Here is a 23,300-nt window from a genome sequence, read left to right on the forward strand (position 1 = left end):
TTTCTGAATACACACACTGACACGCACACACGCACGCACACACGCACACACACACGCACGACACACACTTTGCCAAAAAAAAGACAACAATGCAAGCGCACATGGCCCATTACATTCTTTAATTGCCTTGGTTAGACTGCAATTGCACTTTGATTGGGGATTTTATTGAACAGATACACGGCTTGTAGTGGCTAATTTCGGATACATATGCAGGGGTTTAAAATGTTTAAACATTTGCTTGATCAAATCTGTAATTACACTGAAATATTTTCATTCAAATATACTGTATTAGAAACTCAAGTGCAATTCCAGACTGAATTAGCGAGCTTCAACCGCCTAAAGTTTGTCCTACAGGATAGCAGACTACTTCTACTACGACTACTGTTTCCATTCTTAAAAAGAGAGACACATTTTCAACACATCCATGCAGCGACATTGATGCTGCCACATTTGTCTAACAAGACAGAGATGAGTTGAGAATTGAAAGTCCTTTTTTTAAGAGTGCAGCGACATTGTTAAACAGCATTTGCGCCAAAACCTTTCACTCAAGCCTACTGCAATTAATGCGATGAGAACACATCTAGTACAGATTACACTTCAAGGTGTACTTGAACTACATACTAGGGTTAGTACTGGCTGCAAAAATGAAAACCAAACATCAGCAGACACATTTCTTCAGATTTCTTTCTGTTTTTGACTCTCTCACAGCTAAAACGTCCATCTTAAGCCATTGTTAGGACCATTAATTGAGTTGTAAAATTGTGTTTTTGTTTAATCAACTGTCCTTCAGTCGGGTGTGATGCATTCATTTCCATCAAGTGTCATTTAAGCATGTAAATATATATTTTTATAAACTGGTTTTGAGCGAACATGCATTGCAATTGGAGGAGAGACAATCCACAAGTACTTAAAACCTTCAACTTATCCAGATGCTTTTGGGAATAACAGCTTATCCTACCAACAGTCAAGTTTTAAAAAGACTACACAACAGGGTTTACGTACGCAAGTAAGGGGCTAAAATACAATACAAACTTTCCAGGACAACATAAATTAGTTTATTTCCAGGATATCTGTAGCCTGGTCCATACCAGACTCTGGTACATTTCATTTGTACAGAGAGTCTGGCCACTCTCCATTGACAAGTGTTAACTTCCTTGAAGGCGGTTACTCTGTTGAAGTTTAAAACTATTGGATCTGCCCAGAGCCACTCTGGATCTGCCATAACCAATCGCTAACGTTTGGTCGTGACGTCGGCTTAGCATCGCTATCGTTAGCCTTAGCCAACTCCTTCACCACTAACGGAGTGAGCTGGAAAATCAAACTGTTCCCGAACCCCGTGGGGAGGAGGGCCACAACATCATGGCCACCAACACAACTCAGCAAAGATTGTTCTTGCTTGGGCTTTAACTTCTGGATATCCGGCAGCGTTGCCACAACAGACCGAATGGCTTCGCTCGCATGTTTCTCTGCCACCATAACGAACTACAACTCAAACTACAACCTCAACGTCATCGTTCTCAGCCACTCTGTTCGCTGATTGGACCAGTAAAGATTTGGCTGGAGAAAACCCACAAATATACCGCAAACCCAGACGACGTACTGAAGGAAAATGAAAATTGAGCGTAGGAGGGCGAAGCCAGGCTAGGATATCTGGTCATTTAAATCAATTTCCAGGTGTTTCCACGACTGAAAAACTAATCTCTAAATCTCCAGGTTTTTTTCAAGACCCGTGGGAACCCTGTTAATGTGACTTCAGCGGTTTGCTGCAATTAAAACACTGCTGTTGGTCAGAACGAATCTCCGTTTTCCACAAGTGCATGAACTATCCACCAAGAAGCAAGTCAACAACAAATTTTCAATCTCAATTCTGATGCCAGCAGGAAGGAGAAGTCTTCAAAAAGATGGAAATTTGAATCTATGGTTGAGTCCGAATTCGCTACCTCTGCACTACATACTTAAAGCTATAGTGCGTAGTTTCTGTCGCCCCCATGAGGAATTCTAAGTAATGACAACAACACTGTCGGCGCGTCCACATGATACAAGCCTTCCGTGATCACACACCACCCCCCCACCCCCTCCTCCACACAGTTGCTAGTAGCCACGGAGGACACGGAGGATTAAAAAAACATGACGGACTCTTCAGAAGAGATATTTATCTTCACTACGACGCAATCTTCTGAACATAGTCATACTGAGAAATACAGAGAGAGTTGTGTGGAGCTGATAGCTGATAGCTGAGCTTTGTAGCAACTCATTTGGCAACGGCTTGAATGCAACGGACGTTCATTAATATCAAAAGGTTACGTACTAAAGCTTTATCATGTATACTATCCTTTAACATACTTTTGTGTAAATAAACAGTAGTATCTTTTCAGCGCACTAAAATGTCATTTTCAACGTCACATCCTAACAGCCTCCTTGCCGTTGAAGACGTGTAACAATGGTGACCCCTGTCGGCATCGCCAGATAATGCTTAAATTACTGAAAGAGGTGAATAACTAGACCAACAGTCCTTTAAATATGTAGAAATGTAAATTAGAGCATTATTGACGTGTTTATGATTGTGTATGATTGTGTGATATGATCAAATAAGTGAGTTGTGCATGAGGGTGTCACTGAAGTGCATGGTCCCTAAAGGAACGTAACTCTGCTGGCTTCCAGATAATAATTTGATCATTCACTTGGTTCGAGAACAAACAAAAAACATTTTTTTTTTTTTTTTTTTACTTTGGTACATTTCCTTCATTTGTTTTGAGAAGATGGACATTTTTTGCCGTACAGATGGGAAATGGAGAGCGGGCAGACACTTTGAGGAACATTGCGGTTAAAGCGTTTGGTCTAATGCATGAATAGCAGGAGGATGGAGAGATGGAGGCAAAGGATGGATGGATAGATGGATGGATGGATGGGAGAGAGTGTCTCACCTTGGCAGCCTATAGCGAATGACCCAACATCAAGAAAAGGATGGATTGGTTGGGAGGATGGAGATAATGGTGGTGGTGGTGGTGTGTAGGAAAGAGGGAGTACAAAAGGAGGAAGAAACACAGGACAAAGAGAAGAACACAACAGGAGAAGAAAAAAAGACTTTTGGGTGATGCAGAGTTTGAATAAACAACAGGAACAAAACAGGCAACCGTGGTGTCTGATTTTGAAAACGAAGGATTGTGAAAGAAATACAGTGAAAACTGGGGAGGAATGAACCAACACCGGTAAAGGTGGATGGATGAGGAGTGAAAGACAACAGCAAAGATCAAACCAAATCATATATTTTTTTGTCTTTTACTTTAAAATCAAGCAAATACAAACAACTCAATTCAGACGTGCACCGTCTAAAAATGTCAAAATTCCCTACAAAATGAAACAGAAGTCGGGTAATAAAAGGTGAAACGCAGAAAGGGTTGGATCGTTTCCCTCACCTGGTGATCCGCTTAGTCCGCTGCTGCCAGGAGATCCACGCCGACCTGGAATGCCAAAATCCGGATTGCCTGGAAGTCCGGGAAGGCCGGTAACACCAGGAGCACCGTCAACTCCACGCTCCCCCTTCAGCCCAGGAACACCAAAACGTCCTTCACCACCTGACAGAGGAAGAAAGAAAATGACAGATGTTACTGCTGCTGTTTCTACTCTGTCCTGCTGCTACCAGAACCACCACAACAAGCATCAACACGGCTCCTAATGAAGCTACTTACGCTCATTTATTAGGCACACCTAGTCTCGCTTCGCCAGACCTTCCTCCACAGCGCTGCGGAGGAGGGTCTGGCTAGTCCCCACAGCATTCCGGGATGGGAGAAAAACGTGCTCTGGTTTATTGCCATTTCTTTAAAACAATAACAATCGTCTTGTGCGTCTATAGCCATGACCTTCAACTTCTGCGATTGCTCCGTTGCCGCCAGAAATTCGGCAACGGACTCAGACTCACCAGGTAATCCAGGTTGTCCTGGCGTCCCGCGCTGGCCCTTGTCTCCAGGAATACCTGGTGCCCCGTCCCGTCCTGGGGCACCGGGTCTGGCTCCCAGTACCTCTCCAGGCTGGCCCTTGGCTCCAGGACGCCCAGGGGCGCCATCCTTCCCCTTTTCTCCGTCTAAACTCCGTCCGGGAGCACCTGGAACTCCAGGATCACCTCTGGGTCCCGGGAATCCTGCATGGAGGCGGAGAGGAGGGAACAGTAGATGTTTATTTTTTATTTAGTCAATTTAGTGAACGTAAAAATACAAAAATACAAGTTAAACTTATAAGCAATAAAAAAGACAAAAACAAACGAAATCCTGAGCAACATATAGGCAACAAATGAGCACCAACAACAGATGTACTCTTTTAGACAAATAGAAAATAATCTTATTAATTTTCTTAATCTTTATCTGGACAGATAAACCAAAACAAAACACATAAAGCAGTCCACAAACAAGAAATCACTGGTCCAGCCCTAAGCCATTCTATATTTAGTTAGTATAACAGTTTTTTTTAAGTTTGGATACATTGTTAAAACATTTTTTAGCTCATTTAGGTGATTAAGGAAGGCTGGCTTGGAATGAAGTCAGAATCACTTGAACAGTACAGAGAAGATTTACATTTCCAGTTTGAAACAAAACCCCAAGTCGGTATGAAAACATAAAATCACCTGCTTTCAGTTCACAGGTTCAATCTACAGACACTTGACTCTTCATCACATTCATGATGGCCCTGATTCTACTCTGGAGAACAAATAGAGCAGTGACCGACCACGCAGGTTTACCTTGTGGTCCAGGTTGGCCTCCAAAACCGGAGTCTCCTCTCTCTCCTTTGGCACCGTCAAACCCGGGACGTCCAGGGCCTCCTGGATTACCGGGTTGACCTTTAGGACCTTTAGGTGCAGACAGGTATCGCCTCAATTATGTGTACAATTTATTTTGTTATAAAGGCATTTTTTTGATGAATATTGTTTTTTTTATGTTTTGTAAATTAATATAGCATTTGCCCAATTCTAATTGAACCTACAAGTGAATCTAGTTTAATAAAAGCTTTAATATTTGTTTCTGTAAAAGTCCTCTGGTGCTCAGAAAGTGTTTTATGTTCGGGTGTCACAACTCTCCAAATCCAACGATTTAATTTGACTCTCGACTATAACGTCACGGTTCAATTTGATTTTCAATTTAAACATTTTTCTTTTAACAGTGAAGACAAAAAGAGCCACTAGATGGCAGAAGGGTACTTTACAACAACAGTTGGAGTTTCTCAGAGTTTAACAGGTGCAGTTGAATGCACCGTTAGTTTAATGAGGTGCACATGAAGGCACCATGAAGTCCTGTCGGAGCCCACATGCTCTACCTTCATTGTTTGTTTCTCTCACGAGGAAGGCAAAATGTTCTGTTGTCTCTCCGTTATCTCTGACTCTGGCAATGGCCATGGTGTCTGGAAAAGAGCAGCTGCTGGCTACCGCTAAGCTAACGTTACCCTGTTTTCTTTAGCTGCATGCTACCTGCCGATAAGCTACGCTGTGTCTGTTGTTGTTTTCTTCCAATGTGCGCAAGTTGGCAAAGAGAGAAAACTACTGGGGGAATCACAGATCCTGCTTTTGATTTCAAAAGTGGATTATATTATTATTTGATTTTCGACTTAAAATCTAAATTGTGACACTCCTAGTTATATGATTCTGTGTTTGCTTTTGCATGAGGAGTGATAGCCTGAACAGACATCTATAGAAAATAAAATGGTATCATTAGAAAGTAATAAATCAAAGCTTTGCATGTTATTGTACAGTTACAATATGTTTCCAGTGACATACACCGAAATGAATCCATTCTTAAGCGTTGTCTTGTCATTTATTTAAACTTTTTAACATATTACATCCTTCCCTTTGCCAACTAAACACAACCCCTTACAATAAAGAACATAAAAAAATTAATTGAATCCTACCTGGTCGTCCAGGTATACCGGGGACACCGGGGTTTCCTTCCTCCCCAGGTATGGTGCAAGGTAGAGCTTGGCCTGGTAGCAGTCACACAAAGGTTAGCAATCACACAATAGAAACATTGGCTATTTATTCCTTCCATATAAAAGATAGCTACACTCTTCTCTTACTAAATCCTACCAGACGTGGCCCAAATAACATTTATAAAGATTTTCGTGGTTCCATTTATCTGACCTAAAAGATGAGGTCCAGTTAGGACGAAGCTTACCCATCACAGAGATGTGTTTAAGAAACATCTAAAGTAAGCCAGCGCTCCATTATTCTAAGCTAGCAAAACAACACTAAATGCCTAGCACACGTTTAGTAATAATGAGAATAACATATACGATATTTCTTTAGCTCAAATCATCATGTTTTAAACAGTACTTAAACTTTTAATTTAATTCACAAAAATTCATTAAATTGAAATTTGAAAGTTTTAAACAGCCAGTAAATTCTTGTGAATGTCTTTCGCAACGTTGATTGTCTGTCGCCTCCATTCATGCCAAATATATATAAGACTTTCATTTAGGTTAATCTGAGTTGAATCATGGAAATTATTGTTATTATTGTTATGTGTTGCAGGTTGAATGTCGTTAGTAGCAAAAACCATCACAATAGGGTCAGTACAAAAAATTAGAAAAGTTATAAATTAAATTTCGTGTTGTGGATCAGGACTATTCACCCCCTCCCCCACTCACTGGTTAAAAGCACTTAGCAGAGGCAGGGCTGGAAAACATGCGCCAAGTTTCAGCTGCTTGGATTGGAGGAAGAGGAAAGTAACTGCGGCATATAACGCTTGTTAAAAAAAGTGGCCTCTCTCTGCGGAACCTGAAACTCGACTTGTCAATCATCGACCGACTCTGCCAGAGTGGAATCCCTGAGACGCAGGGGGCGAGAGGCTTCCATCGGCTCCGTCATAAACAAATGATTGACAATTGTTTTCAGAATGCAAAAGACTACGTTTCCCACAATTGCTTGCCCAACAGTGTGGGTTACAGGTAAGCGGAGCCATTAGAGCCAGAGGTGGAAGAAATATTCATATCCTTTACTTCAGTAAAAGTACTGCATTGAAAATGTTACTTAAGTAAAAGTATGTAAGTATCATCAGGAAAATGTACTTAAAGTATTAAAAGTACTCAATGCCGAAAAATCCTCACAATTTAGAAAGTGTAAAGGATCCAAACACTTGTGTGTTTAATGGTCTAATCATTTCAGCTGGACTTGCAGGCCGTGTGCAAAAATCTTAATCTAAAAAGGAACTAATAATTAAAACTGTCAGATGAATGTGGTGGAGTAAAAAGTAAAATATTTCTCCCTGAAATGTAGCGGAGTAGAAGTGGCATGAAAAGTAAAGTACAATTACCTCAACATTTGTACTTAGGTACAGTACTTGAGTAAATGTTCTTAGTTACGTTGCACCACTGATTAGAGCCTACAAAAACAGAACGGCAATCTTTCTTTCTCCGTCATCAGAGACTTTTCTTTGAGTAACGTTCACACCACGTGTTCACACTGCAAACAACTGGTCACTGGATTTTTATTATGCCAGGCACTTTAATGTTTAACAAATGTCTTGGTTTCCAAATCATGGCCGGAGCAGCATCTTTAAAGGGGTGATTGAATGCAAAAACAATTTTAACTTTTAATAAATTTAAACATTCATAGGATGAAGCTTACCCATCACAGAGATGTGTTTAAGAAACATCTAAAGTAAGCCAGCGCTCCATTATTCTAAGCTAGCAAAACAACACTAAATGCCTAGCACACGTTTAGTAATAATGAGAATAACATATACGATATTTCTTTAGCTCAAATCATCATGTTTTAAACAGTACTTAAACTTTTAATTTAATTCACAAAAATTCATTAAATCAAAATTGGACACCATTGTTAGCATTATAAGACCTTGGGGTAGATGTTATATAAGTCGCGTGACGAAATTCAAACTGTAAATATACTCTAATTACGCCTGAAAATGAAGCTAACTAGCCGCGATCTGTACACATAGGATTGAAGGGACAGCCGCAGCTAACGAAACCCCTAATGTTCACAAAAATGCATTAAATTGAAATTGGACACCATAGTTAGCTTTATAAGACCTTGGGGTAGGTGTTATATAAGTGGCGTGATGAAATTCAAACTGTAAATACAGCTACTCTAGTTATGCCGGCAGCTGGCAGCCACGGAGCCCCGAGTATTCCAGTAGTCCAGTACCCAGGGAAACGGTGACTTTCACTGGGTATGGAGGTTTCCGCTTTCTCGTCAGACTGTGTGGAGCTCCTAGCTAAAGTCCGACACGTCTTACCAAATTTGCAATTAGCCATCAATTTTTCGTAAAACTGCCCATATTTGAGCTTTATATAGTTGATTTCTCGCTTAAAAAAGTCTCAGAAGTGAATTTAATAACGAAATAGCCCGACAAACAAAGTATAACTTTGCAGTGTCTGAAATATGAGACCTGCTGTCTCGTCTCCAATGTGTTTCTATGTGGTTCGCTCAAACCAATCAGCGCACAGCTCATCTAAATATTCATGAATATACCATATTTGGAAGAAAAGCTCTTGTTCCAAATAGGGCCATATTCACAGGGTAGTTAAGGGCCTAATAAAATAGCATTCGGGCAATTTTCAGCCCAACCAATGTTACATACCATATTAGGAGACCTTAATGAACAGTGTAAAATACCCTATATAATCACTTAATCACCCCTTTAAAGGCCATTCCTAATTAGATTTCTTTCTTGTTTCTCTACCTACCTCTCATGACTTTATTTCTGTTCTGAGTTTGATATCGCTGCAGCAGCACATGATTGAGAGCTTGATTCAAAGCATGAATTCTCTAAACCAGACGTTCTCAGGACAAGACGGAGAATAAACGGGGGACCCCCTCTCAGAGTTATGGATTTGTTATATTTGAAATGAATCTATGAACTATTATAGATTTAAAATATTATTTGTCGAACTTTGAAGCCTTCTACAAAAAAAGAAAGAAAACTTTTCACAGACCCCACTTTAAGAGTCACTGCATTTAAAGAATTTCATTTTAAAGTTTACAGGATTTAGAAGCTTTGAAGTGAAAAAGGAGTTCATAATAGCCAAAGTTTCTTAAGGTATTTTAGATCAAAGGCCCTACAAAACTATTTTCTTTATCAACGTCTGCATATAATTGACCGAGTATTATCTGCCAAAGAAACAGCATTATTTACATGTCATGTTTTTTTCTTGCTCTTGTCATTGGCTCTGTGAGAAGAGCCAGTCGAGTTTTTGAGTCTTAAACGTCTTTATTTCTAACTAACAAAATAATTTTTTTCTGACCTGTACGACAGCGTATCAGGTCCATTGTAGGAAAAAAATAATTATTATTACAAAGCTGGGTAGGAGGGTAATATTCTGGAAAAAAAACCTTGGATATTCTCTGAGATTAAAGTTGTATATTTACGAAAAAAAAACTCCCAGATTTATGGGAAAAAACTAGCATATTCTCTTCTTGTGATTTTCTGAAAGAATTCCCAATTGCCCCACATGTATATGATACAGATTAGATTATATTGTAGCTGGCAGTCATTTAGCCAGAATATGTGACTTGTAAACCAACTTGCTTGCATTGTGAACACATGATACAACGGTATGTGGCCATACCTGAATAACTGAATGAAGTTGGTCAAAAACCCCTGAGTAGCAGCATTTATTTCCATCTAATAATGTCTCAAAGATCATCCCCTGTTGGGCCGATGAGCCCTGGCCAACATGTGAACACCAGGGATATTTTATGACTACGCCAGTGGCCGGGCTGCCTGAACCCAAAAAGCTACAAATCCTGTCCCAGGCTCGTTACTCTGGCTGGTGGATGAAAAAGTTAGTTACCCACCCGTTCCCTCTCCGGCGTCATTAACCCCTTCACAGCTGTTTTCACCTGGACAGATACACATGCACAAGGAAGGTCAGCGAGAAGAAGGGATGGATGGACGGAGAGAGAGAGAGACAGAGAAAGAGAGAGTTAAAGAGAGAGAGGGGGAGAGGTAGAGAGAGAGAGAGAGAAAGAGAGAGGGAGAGAGTAGAGAGGGTGGGGAGAGAGTAGAGAGGGTAGAGAGAGAGAGGGAGAGAGGAGAGAGAGAGAGAGGAGGGAGAGAGGAGAGAGAGAGGAGGGGAGAGTAGAGAGGGTAGAGAGAGAGGGGGGAGAGTAGAGAGAGGGGGAGAGAGTAGAGAGGGTAGAGAGAGAGGGGGGAAGTAGAGAGGGTAGAGAGAGGGGGGGAGAGTAGAGAGAGGGGGCGAGAGTAGAGAGGGTTGAGAGAGAGGGGGGGAGAGTAGAGAGAGGGGGAGAGAGAGAGAGGGAAGAGTAGATATAGAGAGAGAGGGGGAGAGAGAGAGGGAGAGTAGAGAGAGAGCAAGAGAGTGAGATAGAGAGCGAGAGAGGGAAAGAGTAGAGAGAGAGAGAAAAGAAAGAGAGAGAGAGGGAGAGAAGAGAGAGAGAAAGGGGGGGAGAGAAAGAGGGGGAGAGAAGAGAGAGGTGGGGAGAGAGAGAGGGGAGAGAAGCGAGAGAGAGAGAGAGAAAGAGAGAGAGAGAGAGAGAGAGAGAGAGAGAGAGAGAGAGAGAGAGAGAGAAAAGAAAGAGAGAGAGGGAGAGAGCGAGAGAGAGAGAGAGAGAGAGAGAGAGAGAGAGAGAGAAAAGAAAGAGAGGGAGAAGATGGCAGCATACAAAGCCAGTCAGGGTCATTCGCATGCGCCAATAAAGCAATTAAATAATTTTTTTCATCAAACAGATATCAGCAAATGAGCAATCACTTCCATTCAATTAATTCAAGGCTCATTCCGTTAAGGCGAAGGCATACTGAAATGCTTGCGTCAATGTAAAAGTGCTTAAAATAGATTATTCCACTCAAAGAGAAGAGAGAGCAAGAGAGAGAGACTGGCTAAGAGACAGATGTAACACAACAGTCAAATTGCAGCTAAAAAGTATTAAATTGTTGTTGTGTCTCTTCATTTTCTCTCAGCTCATGTGAGTGACAATAACCTTCATATTAAGAGCAAAATGAATCAGTTGTTTGGCATTAGCGTCATAGTATGAGAGCACACATTCATACTGAAGGTGAGTGGCCCAGCTGCTGCTGAGCACTTGTTTAGTCTCAGAGAAGGAGAAAGGGGTAATGGTAGACTGAAGGAGGGTTAGGGTTAGTAGGGTTGGTATTTAGGCCTAGTTCACACGTACAGGGTATTCTTTTAAAAACTGGGTTTAAAAAAATGAATCCTGTCCACAAAATAAAATCTCCATCCAAATGAAAACGCAAAAACACATTAAAAACGCTGGAAAGAGCCAAACCAGAGGCGGCGACACAACCCTAAAGCCACGCTGGCCAATCAGAAGCTATTAGCTACCTGGCTGTAATGATGCATCGATCGCTCCGTAGTGCATTCGGACGCCGTTGTTCCTCAGAAGCGTAACTGTACATGGATGTGTTAAGTAAGTGTTAATGCCCGACGAGGTGTCCATTGTCAGGTATTAATGGACGACGGCGAGGCGTGAATAGGGTTGGGTACCGAAAATGGGTTCCACTATGGAACCGGTTCCTACGCAACCAGTAGGAATCGGACCGGACGCAGAACGCAAATTTTGGTTCCTCATTTCGGTTCCACTTAATGTGTCGACTGAAATATTTTCCCTCTGTTGCTCCGAAACGGACGTAAAAATATCACACTTTCTCTGTTGTCTACCGTTAGCTAGCTACCGTAAATGTAGGCTATACTTTTAAAATGCCATATTTTCTCTCTGGGCTCACCAAAATAGACCTAAAAGAATATTAACCATTCACTGCACATGATCGCTAGTAAACATATTACACTTGCTCTGCTAGTCTATCTATTGTGTGTTAGGTGACTTAGGTTTACTTATTATATATTGAAGTACTTTAAAACGTTAATATATTGTTTCAATAAAAAAAAATAAAAAAAACTCTATAAAAGGAGCCGTTCTTTGATGTCATTTTTCTGTTTTTCAAGAATTGGTTTAGGAATTGGAATCGTTTTAAAAGTATCGTTTCGGCATCGGAATCATAAAAATCCAAACGCTACCCAACCCGGCCGAACGCAAGCATGGTATAACATGTAAAAAGTCCTGTTGGCAAAGGTTAAAACCTGCACTATTTTTAAAAACGTCCGCCATTGCCGTAAATGTTGCCTCATTTGTGACGCCTCACAGAGGAGATAACGGTGCACACTCTGACGTTACAAGCCAAGAACCCCGTTTTCTCTGTCTCCACGGCAACAATGAAAACAGAGTTTCTGAACATCTTCACCTTGGAATGAGTTTTCCCAAAAGATCCATTTTTGGTCTACAGGCAGAGAAAAAGCTACGTTTAAAAAAAAAAAAAGACCCGTGTACGTGTGGACTAAGCTTCAGTTCAGCCAATTTATAAATCATATTCTAGGTCTGGTTTATATTTCTCCAAATCACTTCACATGCAGTATCTTATCATTCCCTCTTTGAGATTGTCTTTTGTTACAGTTTATGAAGATGTCTAAAAACAAAAAATGAATTTGTAAGAACTCCTAGATTAATCTATGTGACCCTACATGTCCCCAGACATCATTTTATTGCCTAAATCAGCCAGTTGTGAACACAATTTATTGTGACCGTATTTAGTGTTTAGTCCAGTAGTTTAGTAGCTGATGTTCTGCATCAGCTAATGGGGATCCTAATGAAATCAAATCCATCTGGGCTTTACTTTAATTGCAGCCAAAGACAATTTGACAGAACCTAAAACATCCCATTGTGAATGTGCATTTACGTAAATAAGTCCTCAAATAATCCACGAGTATATGAGTTTTTATTTAAATAAACATTCAACCAAGACGAGATGTTTTCCAATATAAGATGAGATTTCCTTGTCTTTTAAACAACATTTTGCTGGTCTTTTTTAGTCGGAACAAGAATGAATTTACTTTCTTTGAAGGAAGAAAAAAAAGCTAATATCGATAACTGCACTGACTTTGTGAACTTTAAAACAACACCAGTATTATCCTTTAAAAGAACCACCAAATCCAACTTATTTGAATAATCAACTCATTTGTGAATCATAATTTGACCCAATATAACCTTCTCAATTCCTCTGAGACTAAAGAAGCACAATAGCTGTGGCGCAAATTAGCATTAGAATTACAACGTCACCAATGTGCGTCGATGAAGCAGTTTATGGATTTGGAGATTATTGGCTGCAGAAGAAGTGTATAAGCGCATTAATGGAGGACCATTAATCATGAAGTGAAACTGCAGCAGCCGAGGCATGGAGAGCTGGAGGCTGCTTTGGTAGAGGAAAGTCTAACATGTCGTCCCTTCGGGTTCCCGGGGAGTTTGGCTGCTTCAGGACCAGGAACAGTTTGTCCCCTAGAGCAGAGATCTTCAACAGGGGGTCCGGGGCCCCTACGGTGTGGTGGGGGATGTCCTCAGACTTACATATATGAATCAGCCGGTACTAGCAGTGGGTAAGCGCCATTAGATTCACAGATCCTGTTAATCCTAAGGATCCACTCTGCCACATGTATGTTTAACATTAAAACACGATTTATAAAATCCTCCCAACAATTATTATTTCAATAGCTTAGTATTAGCTATGCACTAAGAAGGAATGTATAATGTATAATATATTAGGCCGCCCTACATGTTATTGTAGGCCCAGTTTAATATGCAACTTCATTTTATACAATATCTGTAGTAGGGGGGTCCCTGCTCCGTCTCTCTCTCAGTTAAGGGGTCCCTGGCTTAAAAAACGTTGAAGACCCCTGCCCTAGAGAATAAGAGTGTTAGGATGAGGCTACTATGGAAACTATAGTACGGAGGATGGACAGGGATTGAATGGGATGGATTTATGGTCGCAGGGGTTTCAACCTGTGGGGAGAATGAGGCATCACACACACGCGCACACACACACACACACACACACACACACACACACACACACACACACACACACACACACACACACACACACACACAGGCTCCTCCCAGGCTTCACTAACCTCTAAGTCCAGGTGAACCTGGTGGCCCTTGCAACCCTGGGATACCGGGCTCTCCAGTCTCTCCATCAATGCCGGGTAAGCCGCTGTAGCCAATGCCGGGCTCGCCCGGGCCACCAGAAAGACCCTTTGGCCCAGGGAACCCTGGGAAACCTTTCTCTCCAACTGTGCCGAAGCCAGCGTCACCCTGAAGAGGAGAGGAGAGGAGAGAGGAGAGAGGAGAGGGGAGGGGAGGAGAGGAGAGGAGAGGAGAGAGGAGAGAGGAGAGGAGAGGAGAGGAGAGGAGAGGAGAGGAGAGAGGAGAGGAGAGAGGAGAGGAGAGGAGAGGAGAGGAGAGGAGAGAGGAGAGGAGAGGAGAGGAGAGGAGAGGAGAGAGGAGAGGAAAGGAGAGGAGAGGAGCGGAGAGGGGAGAGGAGAGGAGAGAGGAGAGGAGAGGAGAGGAGAGGAAGAACAGATTGTTTCAAATCCTTATTTGTAAACCTTCTTTTACAAACTTGCTAAAAACCAGGAGATGAACTTTAGATTAAAGCTGGGGTAGGCACTTTTTTTTTGGGCGTCGTTGGGCACACATTCCATAATTATGTTTTAGCATAAGGTAATTTATAAGATCAGAGAGAAAACTAGACTTCTGGACCTCCTCTTGGCTCAGTTTTTGGGCTTTAGATAATCTAGAACGTCACGGGAAACTTTGGCCAATCACAGGTCATTTCAGAGAGAGAGAGAGAGAGAGAGAGAGCATTCCTATTGGCTGCGTAACAGACGCTGCATTGCCCGTGCGACTGAGAGGGGAGAGGGAGACTGCAGCTTTAATATGTATACTGTGCGTAGAAGCACTCACTGGAGGTCCAGGGGCTCCGGGGAAGCCCGGCAGTCCGTCTCTGCCAGGTTTTCCAGTTTCCCCGGTAGGTCCTCTGGGTCCAGTAGCTCCGAGCTCTCCTTTCACCCCAAAACGGTCGGTGTAGTAAGGCGCCCCCTTCTCTCCCTTCCGCCCGAAGAAACCAGGCTCACCAGCGCGACCCTGTAGGAGGACAGACATGAAGGATTTCTGTCAAACTTGCACGCACACATTTCATTTTGGGCTAATTTATAACACTGGACTCTACAACATAATCTGATATTTTGGAGGCAAAAGTGTTGCGAAAGCTGTCAGCAACAGCAAAATACTCAAACTCAACGTACAGGAGGTCCCTGACGGCCATTAAAGCCCGGTGAACCGCTGTCACCAGACTCGCCCTTTCGTCCAGCAAAGCCGGGGTTGCCGTTGGCTCCTGGGGCTCCAGGTAACCCAGGCAACCCTGAGGTGCCGTCTCCTCTGCAGTCACAGGCGCCAGAATCACCTGGAGGACGGAGGAAAATGGGACAACAGAGGAGGGGAAAGGAGGATGAATCAAAGAGTGGAACAACGGAAGAGGGGCTCACAGGAGAGGAACGATATTAATGGAGATGATCATGGAGCCTGTTCTCGAGACAAAATCTTTTGTTAGTGCAGAAACGGGATGTCCAAAATCATATTCGTTAAAAAAGTACAGGACATGTGGACTCCAGTAGGAAGCATGGCTATAACCATTCAATCAAAATCATTTCACACTTCGTAAGGCGTTTTCACACCTATAGTTTGTTTTGGGAACAAAAAAGTAAATACAGGAAGAAGGTCCTGCGTTTTGGACTAGTGCATACACTATTACTTGCATCTCTATGGTCAAACCCGCTCATTTCATTTCAATAATTTCCCAGAGGCTGTTTTGCGAGCGATGTTACTACGTCTGCTCTGCTCACCGAGACTTCGCTCTGCTCCGCCGGCGTCTGTCTCTAACTTTAGCGGCGGCTGGTTTGACCACAGAGATGCGAGAGAAACACTGCAAGCTGCTACAGTCTGCATGTTCTGCCGCGTTGCAGATTGCGAAGCACGCCTGACTACGGGATACATTTACGGGCCGCATGAAATCGATAAGGGTGCCGTGTCTGGCCTGCTGGCCGGGAGTCTCAGACCTCTGGTATAAAATGTAAAAAAAATATAACTTTCAAAAGTCCTTGTCCTGTTATCATACTGAATTAAAACAACAATCTTGTTCATCAAGTCATTTCTTGCAGAGAACATTCGGTCAGAGTGTGTGTGTGTGTGTGTGTGTGTGTGTGTGTGTGTGTGTGTGTGTGTGTGTGTGTGTGTGTGTGTGTGTGTGTGTGTGTGTGTGTAAATGTCATCGCATTGAATGCAAGAGCCTATAAAATCCGTAATAATCAGTTTTGTACAGTGTGTGTGTGTGTGTGTGTGTGTGTGTGTGTGTGTGTGTGTGTGTGTGTGTGTGTGTGTGTGTGTGTGTGTGTGTGTGTGTGTGTGTGTGTGTGTGTGTGTGTGTGTGTGTACCTCTGTAGCCATTGTATCCTCTGTTACCCGGCTGTCCTCTGGGGCCAGGCGGCCCAGGCAGTCCAGGAACACCTGGGGGAGAACACACACATAAAGTCCAATCAATGAGATGTTTCACATGGTAAATTAGCCATAAACAATATACAAGTTCTATGATTTTTAGATGTCGCACTGAACACAAGCAGAATTGCACTGACTGATGTAGGACGTAGAAAAGAAAAATGGATATCTGTAAAGTTACCATCTTGAAAGGAACTTATTTTCACACCTAAATATTTCTCTAATGTAAACAGGAATCATTGAAACCAGCGCAGTGCAAGTGCAGCTTGGTGTCACAGTGTGAAATCAGGATTAGTCTCTTTGCTCAGCATGTAATATGAAAGAGTTCAGCTGCTGTTGCAAGACGACAGAGCTTTATTTAAAGTGATAAAAGCATGAAGTTGTTTATATCGCATTAAAAATATAAAACAGCACTGTACTTGAGCTAATTCAGTGATTTTACATTGAGTATAATGGCTAAGAGCTACTTGCCACAAGCAGCATGCATACCGTTTGGCACCCACACAGTCAAAGGAAACAAACTGCTAACAATACACATTGATATTATTGTTTGGTATCCAGTGGGAATGCAAATGCATCATCTGTTAATGGATGTTTGTTCTGGACTTTTATGGTGAAGAGAATCTAAGGTCAAGCAGGGAGAAAGCCACGATTACCCAGAGGGCCCTATTTTAACGATCTAAGCGCACGGCGTGAAGCACCTGGCACAGGTGCGTTTAGGGTGTGTCCAAATCCACTTTTGCTAGTTTGACTTTGGAAAAAAGGGTCCGTGTGCCTGGCGCATGGTTCAATCTCCCATTCCCTTTAAAAGCCAGGCGCGTTTGGACCTTGGCGCATTGCTATTATGATGGCGGATTTGCACCGTAATATTTTTATTTGTAATCTTTTGCATGTTTGTGTGCTGCTGCGCTTCCCTGTGTGTAACAAGCATAGTGTGCGCGCTGTGCATAAGCTAGGCACATTTTACTAATTTGCTGTTAAAATAACAATGAAATGCTGCAGTATTGACTTTAGACCAGGTTTTTGTCGGTCAATGGCGCGATCACTTCCCGCTGCCTCAAGATAGTAATACGCAAAAAATGCACCTGAACACACCTCCCTGTAAGACCAGCACGCCCAGAATGCACCTGAACACACCTGCCTGTAAGACCAGCACGCCCATGGGTGCCCAGATGGTGCATTTGCTATTTAAACGACGCGGGCGCTGGACGGGAAACTGACAACTGCGTCGGTCTTAAACTAGCAAATTGTGCAATAAACACATGTAGAAACTCCGCGACGTATCGCAAAAGACACTCAGAGATTTTTTGAGTTAGTTGAAAGAAAATATCAGTTGAAAACTGCACTACAAAATGTAATCGTTTTTTAGCGCTGCCTTTTAGTTTCAATTCAATGTTCAATTTCTTCAATAACAAATTGTCGGATATTATTCCCTTTCATTTGTTTTAAATTCAACAAGCAGTTTGTTGTATCTTAGCAGAATACTGATAGCGGCAGAAAGGCAGAACTGAGTACACGTTTCTGTTTATTTATCGCAAGTAATATCGTCGCGATACTCGCCAACAATGCCGCATATTGCATATTTTCCTCATATCATGCGGCTCTATTCGTTAGTAAGTAAAGCTTTAAGCTGAGATTCTCATCACCAAGCACATGTATCGTGTATTGGAAGTTGTTGCAGTCGGGTAATTTGTGAGGCTGCGAGAATGCTCATACTGCAACACACCTTAAAGGATGTCACAGAGATGAAATGTTTCAAATATGTTCCCAGCAAACTGAAAGAAAAACTGACCATCATTGTTATAATTATTATTTTCTAGGGCTGTACCAAATACGTCTAAGCTTCATTCATAACGGTGACAACTATAGCTTTTTTCTTCTTCTTGCATGTCTATTCATTTGGTTGAATCCCGGGATTTCTGCTGTGAGGAATTCATTTGAGCTCAATGAGTAATTTACATTAGTCTGAGGACTCTAGTGAGACAGCAATAACAAAGTGAACTGCGGAACGGACAGACAGAGTCCAAAACAAATTTCCCTTTGGGGGCAATAAAGTACACTTCCGGTCAAAAGTTTGGCGTCACTTAGAAACTTTCATTCCACTCCATTATAGACAGAATACCAGCTGATCTGAGTGGGTGGCTGATCTTTAATGCACTAATCTACATTGCCCATTATCAGCAACCATCCAATGTTCCAAAGGAACATTCTGTTTACTAATCTGATATCATAATCATTAAAAGGCTAACTGAGAAAACATTGGAGAACCCTTTTGCAATTATGTAAACACATAATGTAATCTGAAAACTGCTGCTATGGTTAAAAAAACAATGCAACTGATCTCAGCTGGTATTCTGTCTGGAATGGAGTGACCCCAAACTTTTGACCGGTAGTGTATATATTATCTTATATAATCTTTAGGTGTTTTCTCTCCATACAAATGGTCAGAAGACATCTCACCAGGAGATCCTACACAACTAGGATTGGGCATCGAGAACCGATTCCTACTTGGAATCGTTTCAAAAATTCTGATTCCAGTAGAATCGTTTCTTCGTTGGAATCGTTTAGAGGATTTGGTTTCAAATCCGATCATCGCTTCCCAATTTAATATGCGTAAGTTTTTGGTTTCCGAAGCGGCCAGGCGCTTGTTGTGTTGCAGCCTTGGAGCACAGTAAGCAGCGCTCTAGTGTGGCTTTATTTGACGTTGAAAAGTCAGTAAAACTGCAAACCACCATTGAATCAAACTAAAACTTTCCTCTTATTTGTGAAAATAGGCATGTGACCTGTTTCAACTCCACCCCTCAAAGAATCGGAATCGAGAATCGGAATTGTTAAAATCCAAACGATGCCTAACCCTATACACAACAAAGATATGTGTGAAGCACATTAACATGACTTGACATGAAAGAATCTAAATTGTAATATGTATGGTTCAAAGAAGTCTCCTGTCTGAGATTCTTGACCATTTGTCTCTTTTGTGTATTCCCCATTTATAATATAAGGAAGATGTGTTTGGAGACTCGTCTTCTCCCCGTGCTGCAAGTGATGAACGATCTGACTCATTACACTGGCTACTCTTGGATTTCTTGAGAGAACAAGACAGTTCTTCTACGTTGGATTTCAACGAGACTGCACATCTGCAATCCATCAGAATAAGATTAGACTACACTAACGGTTATAGTTATATTAGTAGAATAGAATAGAAGCTTTGAATGTGATTAAAAACAAAATGACATCCAGTACGGCCCTAGTATTTTCTTTCAGTTTGTGTTTCCATTTATTTTGTTTGTCTTCCTTCATTTAATGTGATTGTACCGACAAAATAGAAGAAAGAAAAAAATCCCTGCTTGCAAAACAACACTGCTGCCATGCAATAACATCCATGTAAAATCAGTGAATTATGTTCAGAGCAGGCGACACCTTATGGCCAAAGATGAGAAAAGCAGCTTGGAGTAGAGAGACCCTCGCATCCAAGTCTGAAGAACAGCCTGCGCTCTCCTTTTACTGTACTTACCACCGCAGCCTGCACAGAGGGTAGCGTCAAAAGTAAGCATTTTGCCTGTTAGATACTGCCTGCTGAAAGTTGTGTTTGCTGTTTTGAATTTCAGTTTAGCGGGCTCAATATTGCCATGGCGATTGTGGCAATATGGCCATGCTTAGGATACCTGCCTTTGGGCCAGTCAGGATAGATGACGCAGGGTTGAATGGTAGATCCTTGGAGGACAGTTAAATCAGTCAGCCATGATGTTTTAAAGTCTGTTTCTATCTTGTCTTATACTTTAAGATATGAACTAGCTTCTATGGCTGGTAAAAAAAAGAAGAAGAAAATACAAAATCCATTTTCTAATGCCAAAAGGCAGCTCAGTGACAGGATGATGAAGATGCTGTATCCTCATCTAGCGGTACAACATTTTTTTTCTCATAATAATAACAACAAATTGAATGATTTTAGCTCCAAGGAATTATAGCTCAAAGTGCTTTGTCACAGCAGTCATAAACAACATACATGCACGACATAAACAAGACACAAAGGGAAGATTAAAATAGTTATTGTTATGTTCAGCCGGTTTTGTCATTGCCGTCGGGAGCCTTCTCGTCTCTCAAATGAGCCACGACAGTTCCTATCATAACCAGCTGTGAAGGAAGAGCTTTTGTCAGTCGATTCTGTGTGAACGTACTAATCGGGCCCTGAGATCCAGGAGGGCCGGGGGGGCCGGGGGGGCCGGAGGGGCCGGGGCGTCCAGGGGAGCCAGGGATTCCTTCCGAGCCATATGCTTGTATGCCTGGGTTTCCTTTCTCTCCCTTTGGGCCGCTGTTCCCGGGGAAACCTGGAGCTCCCTGACGACCTGCACATGAGAACAGTGGAGATGATAGGTTGACTTATTCATTTAAAGTGCTCATATTATGCTTTTTGGCTTTTTCCCCTTTCCTTTATTGTGTTATATATCTTTTTTGTGGGACTTACCATCTCCAACAGAAAACACTGTTCACAAACTGCTCCAAACAGCTCTACTGTAGTCCAGGTTTACTTCGTGACGAACGTGCGTCACTTTGTAACACACGTTCTAATGCTCACCTAGCTGCTAGCGTGGCACGCCCTCATACTCTGTTTCTGACTGGCTAGTAGTCCTTACCTAGGTACTGCGCACGTGCGACTCCCAACAAAGATGGAACAGAAGTGAGATGTCTCACTCTGTAGCTAAAACAGAGAGCTCAACACACAGGGTGAAAAGAGGAGCTGCAGCAATGTGCAGTACAACAAATATATGGTGTTTCTTTTAAATTAAACCATGTAAACCTATTCTGATATAACCCCTAAATACAATTATGAACCTGAAAATTAGCATAATATGAGCACTTTATTGTAAAAATAAACCTATTGCCAGGGTCCAGAATTAACTTTTTTGTCCACCAGCCAAATGGCTATTGAATGTTTAAATTTTAACCAGCCACTCAATAAATTACCATTGTGTTTTTGGGCTGGTGAGTGAAGCAAATCTACCAGCCACCTCTATATTTTTTCCAGCATTTGGCTGGTAGATGTGTGCTAATGTTGGACCCTGCCCCTTGCATATTGTATTATAATGTGAGTGTGTCTGCGTATATTACCTGTACCAAATCCAACAATCCCTGGCTGGCCTGGTGGTCCTGGGTATCCTTGAAATCCCTGATCACCGGGGGCACCAGGGAGGCCGTTGAGACCCGGGTCACCTGTTGGTCCTACAGCCAATCAGAGAAGAGACGGTCAACACAAGAAACGTGTACACATATATATAAATATATATATATATATATATATATATATATATATATATATATATATATATATATATGTGTATATGTGTCAAACTCAATTTCACAAAGGGCCACACTGGAAAATGAGAATCACATCGAGGGCCAGACATGTAGAGTTTATTGACATGATTTTATTTCGAAAATGTAACTGACTGTATTATTGCATGTTTCATGTAGCCTTCTCACTTACAGTTTGGTCGACAAAAAGCGACAAAAATGTCAAAAAACACCATGAAAACCAGCCTCAATATGAAAACTCTCTGGTTCTTTGGGAATTTCTGAGTCTCAAAGTTGGCCAATCTGCCAAATTCTGCTTTCAGTGTCGCGTAATTGCAGTTTGAAAAAAAGTTTTTTGGTTTGGTGCACAACTAGGATGGACAAAATTGTGAACCTAAATTGACATGCAGGCCGGATAAAAATTAGTTTTATGCTTCTGTGTCGAATCAACAGCGTACCCCCGCAGACCCCTCTGCGTCCTCCTCTTCTTGTCCCCGTAACGCCCTCTTTCTCCCACAAATTATGAGTTTGTATTTTGTGTTACCTTGAACTAAAGTGCCCAGATTAGAAACGTAAGCCGGCGGTCCCGGTGGTCCTGGGTCGCCCTGGTCTCCCTTTTAGAGACACACAAAATAAAAGGAACCACATATCACATAGGCGGAAACATATAGGAAAAGCTGAAGGAATCCAAAGTGATTTAACATACTAGTAGTTGCTGTTTTGAATAAATGGCTAACTTTGGTATTTTAGGAGACATAGCTTTGTCAAAAGCTCCCTAATTTACAGGTTATATATATATATATATTAGCGCTGTCAGTTAAACGCGTTATTAACGGCGTTAACGCAAACCCATTTTAACGGTTTAAATTTTTTTTATCGCGAGATTAACGTTCTTTTTGGCCTAGCAAACTTTGTCGTTTTTTTTCACATGCTGTTGCAACAACTAGTAGCGTTAGAAAAACTACAACACACAGGATCTAGCTAGACCGGGAACAAAACAACAGGCACGCCGCACACACTTGTTTGGGCTTGCGAGCCGGCCAAAGAGTAGTAGGCTAACGTTACGTTTGGAGTGGATGGCGAGCACGAGACGCCGAAATGGATGCCAGTAAGATTCTGAATGGAAAGTTTACTTTTAAAAAGTTGCCAAATGGTTCCATTGACAAGACCAAAGTGATGTGTGTGTTTTGTCGTCATGAACTGAGCTATCATCGCAGCACGTCCAGTCTGAAATACCACTTGTTGCAAATTAGACAGATATATCTGTTTAATTTGCATAAAAACCGAAGCATAAAAACGACACGATGTGGTTTCATTGTGTTGTTAGCTAAATTAAGTTAACTGGCTAGCTTGATTTTACTGCTAGCTTACTGTATTATCTTCTTCTCATTAAATTAACTCTCTCTCTTTGTCTCTCTCTCAAGTAATGTTTTCCCACAACTTTAAATAACTCTTTTAAACCTATTTGAACCACACAAACTAAACAATTAAATTATATCATTACTGGTTAACAGCATCGTGCTAAATAACAAGAATAAAGGGGAGGGTTGCGTCATCGACTTCTTTAAATTAAACCAGCCTTGGTCAAATTCATTTAACAAACATGGGCACCATCTGCTGGCAAAACAATGGTATTGCAACAAAAACA

General features: G+C 41.8%; 1 protein-coding gene across 1 annotated transcript in view; it reads right to left on the reverse strand.

Annotated features, from left to right (window-relative positions):
* Window positions 1-23,300, reverse strand: part of col4a6 (collagen, type IV, alpha 6) — a 154,780-nt gene that overhangs the window by 18,142 nt on the left and 113,338 nt on the right. Inside the window, 12 exon segments of the mRNA XM_078276515.1 lie at window positions 3,417-3,575; window positions 3,920-4,138; window positions 4,733-4,840; window positions 5,893-5,964; window positions 13,939-14,122; window positions 14,774-14,953; window positions 15,115-15,272; window positions 16,301-16,372; window positions 20,030-20,074; window positions 20,539-20,706; window positions 21,470-21,580; window positions 22,197-22,266. Of these exon segments, the coding sequence (XP_078132641.1) occupies window positions 3,417-3,575; window positions 3,920-4,138; window positions 4,733-4,840; window positions 5,893-5,964; window positions 13,939-14,122; window positions 14,774-14,953; window positions 15,115-15,272; window positions 16,301-16,372; window positions 20,030-20,074; window positions 20,539-20,706; window positions 21,470-21,580; window positions 22,197-22,266 (1,546 nt within the window).

The sequence above is a fragment of the Sander vitreus genome, chromosome 19 (assembly GCF_031162955.1).
Source record: "Sander vitreus isolate 19-12246 chromosome 19, sanVit1, whole genome shotgun sequence".
NCBI lineage: Eukaryota > Metazoa > Chordata > Actinopteri > Perciformes > Percidae > Sander > Sander vitreus.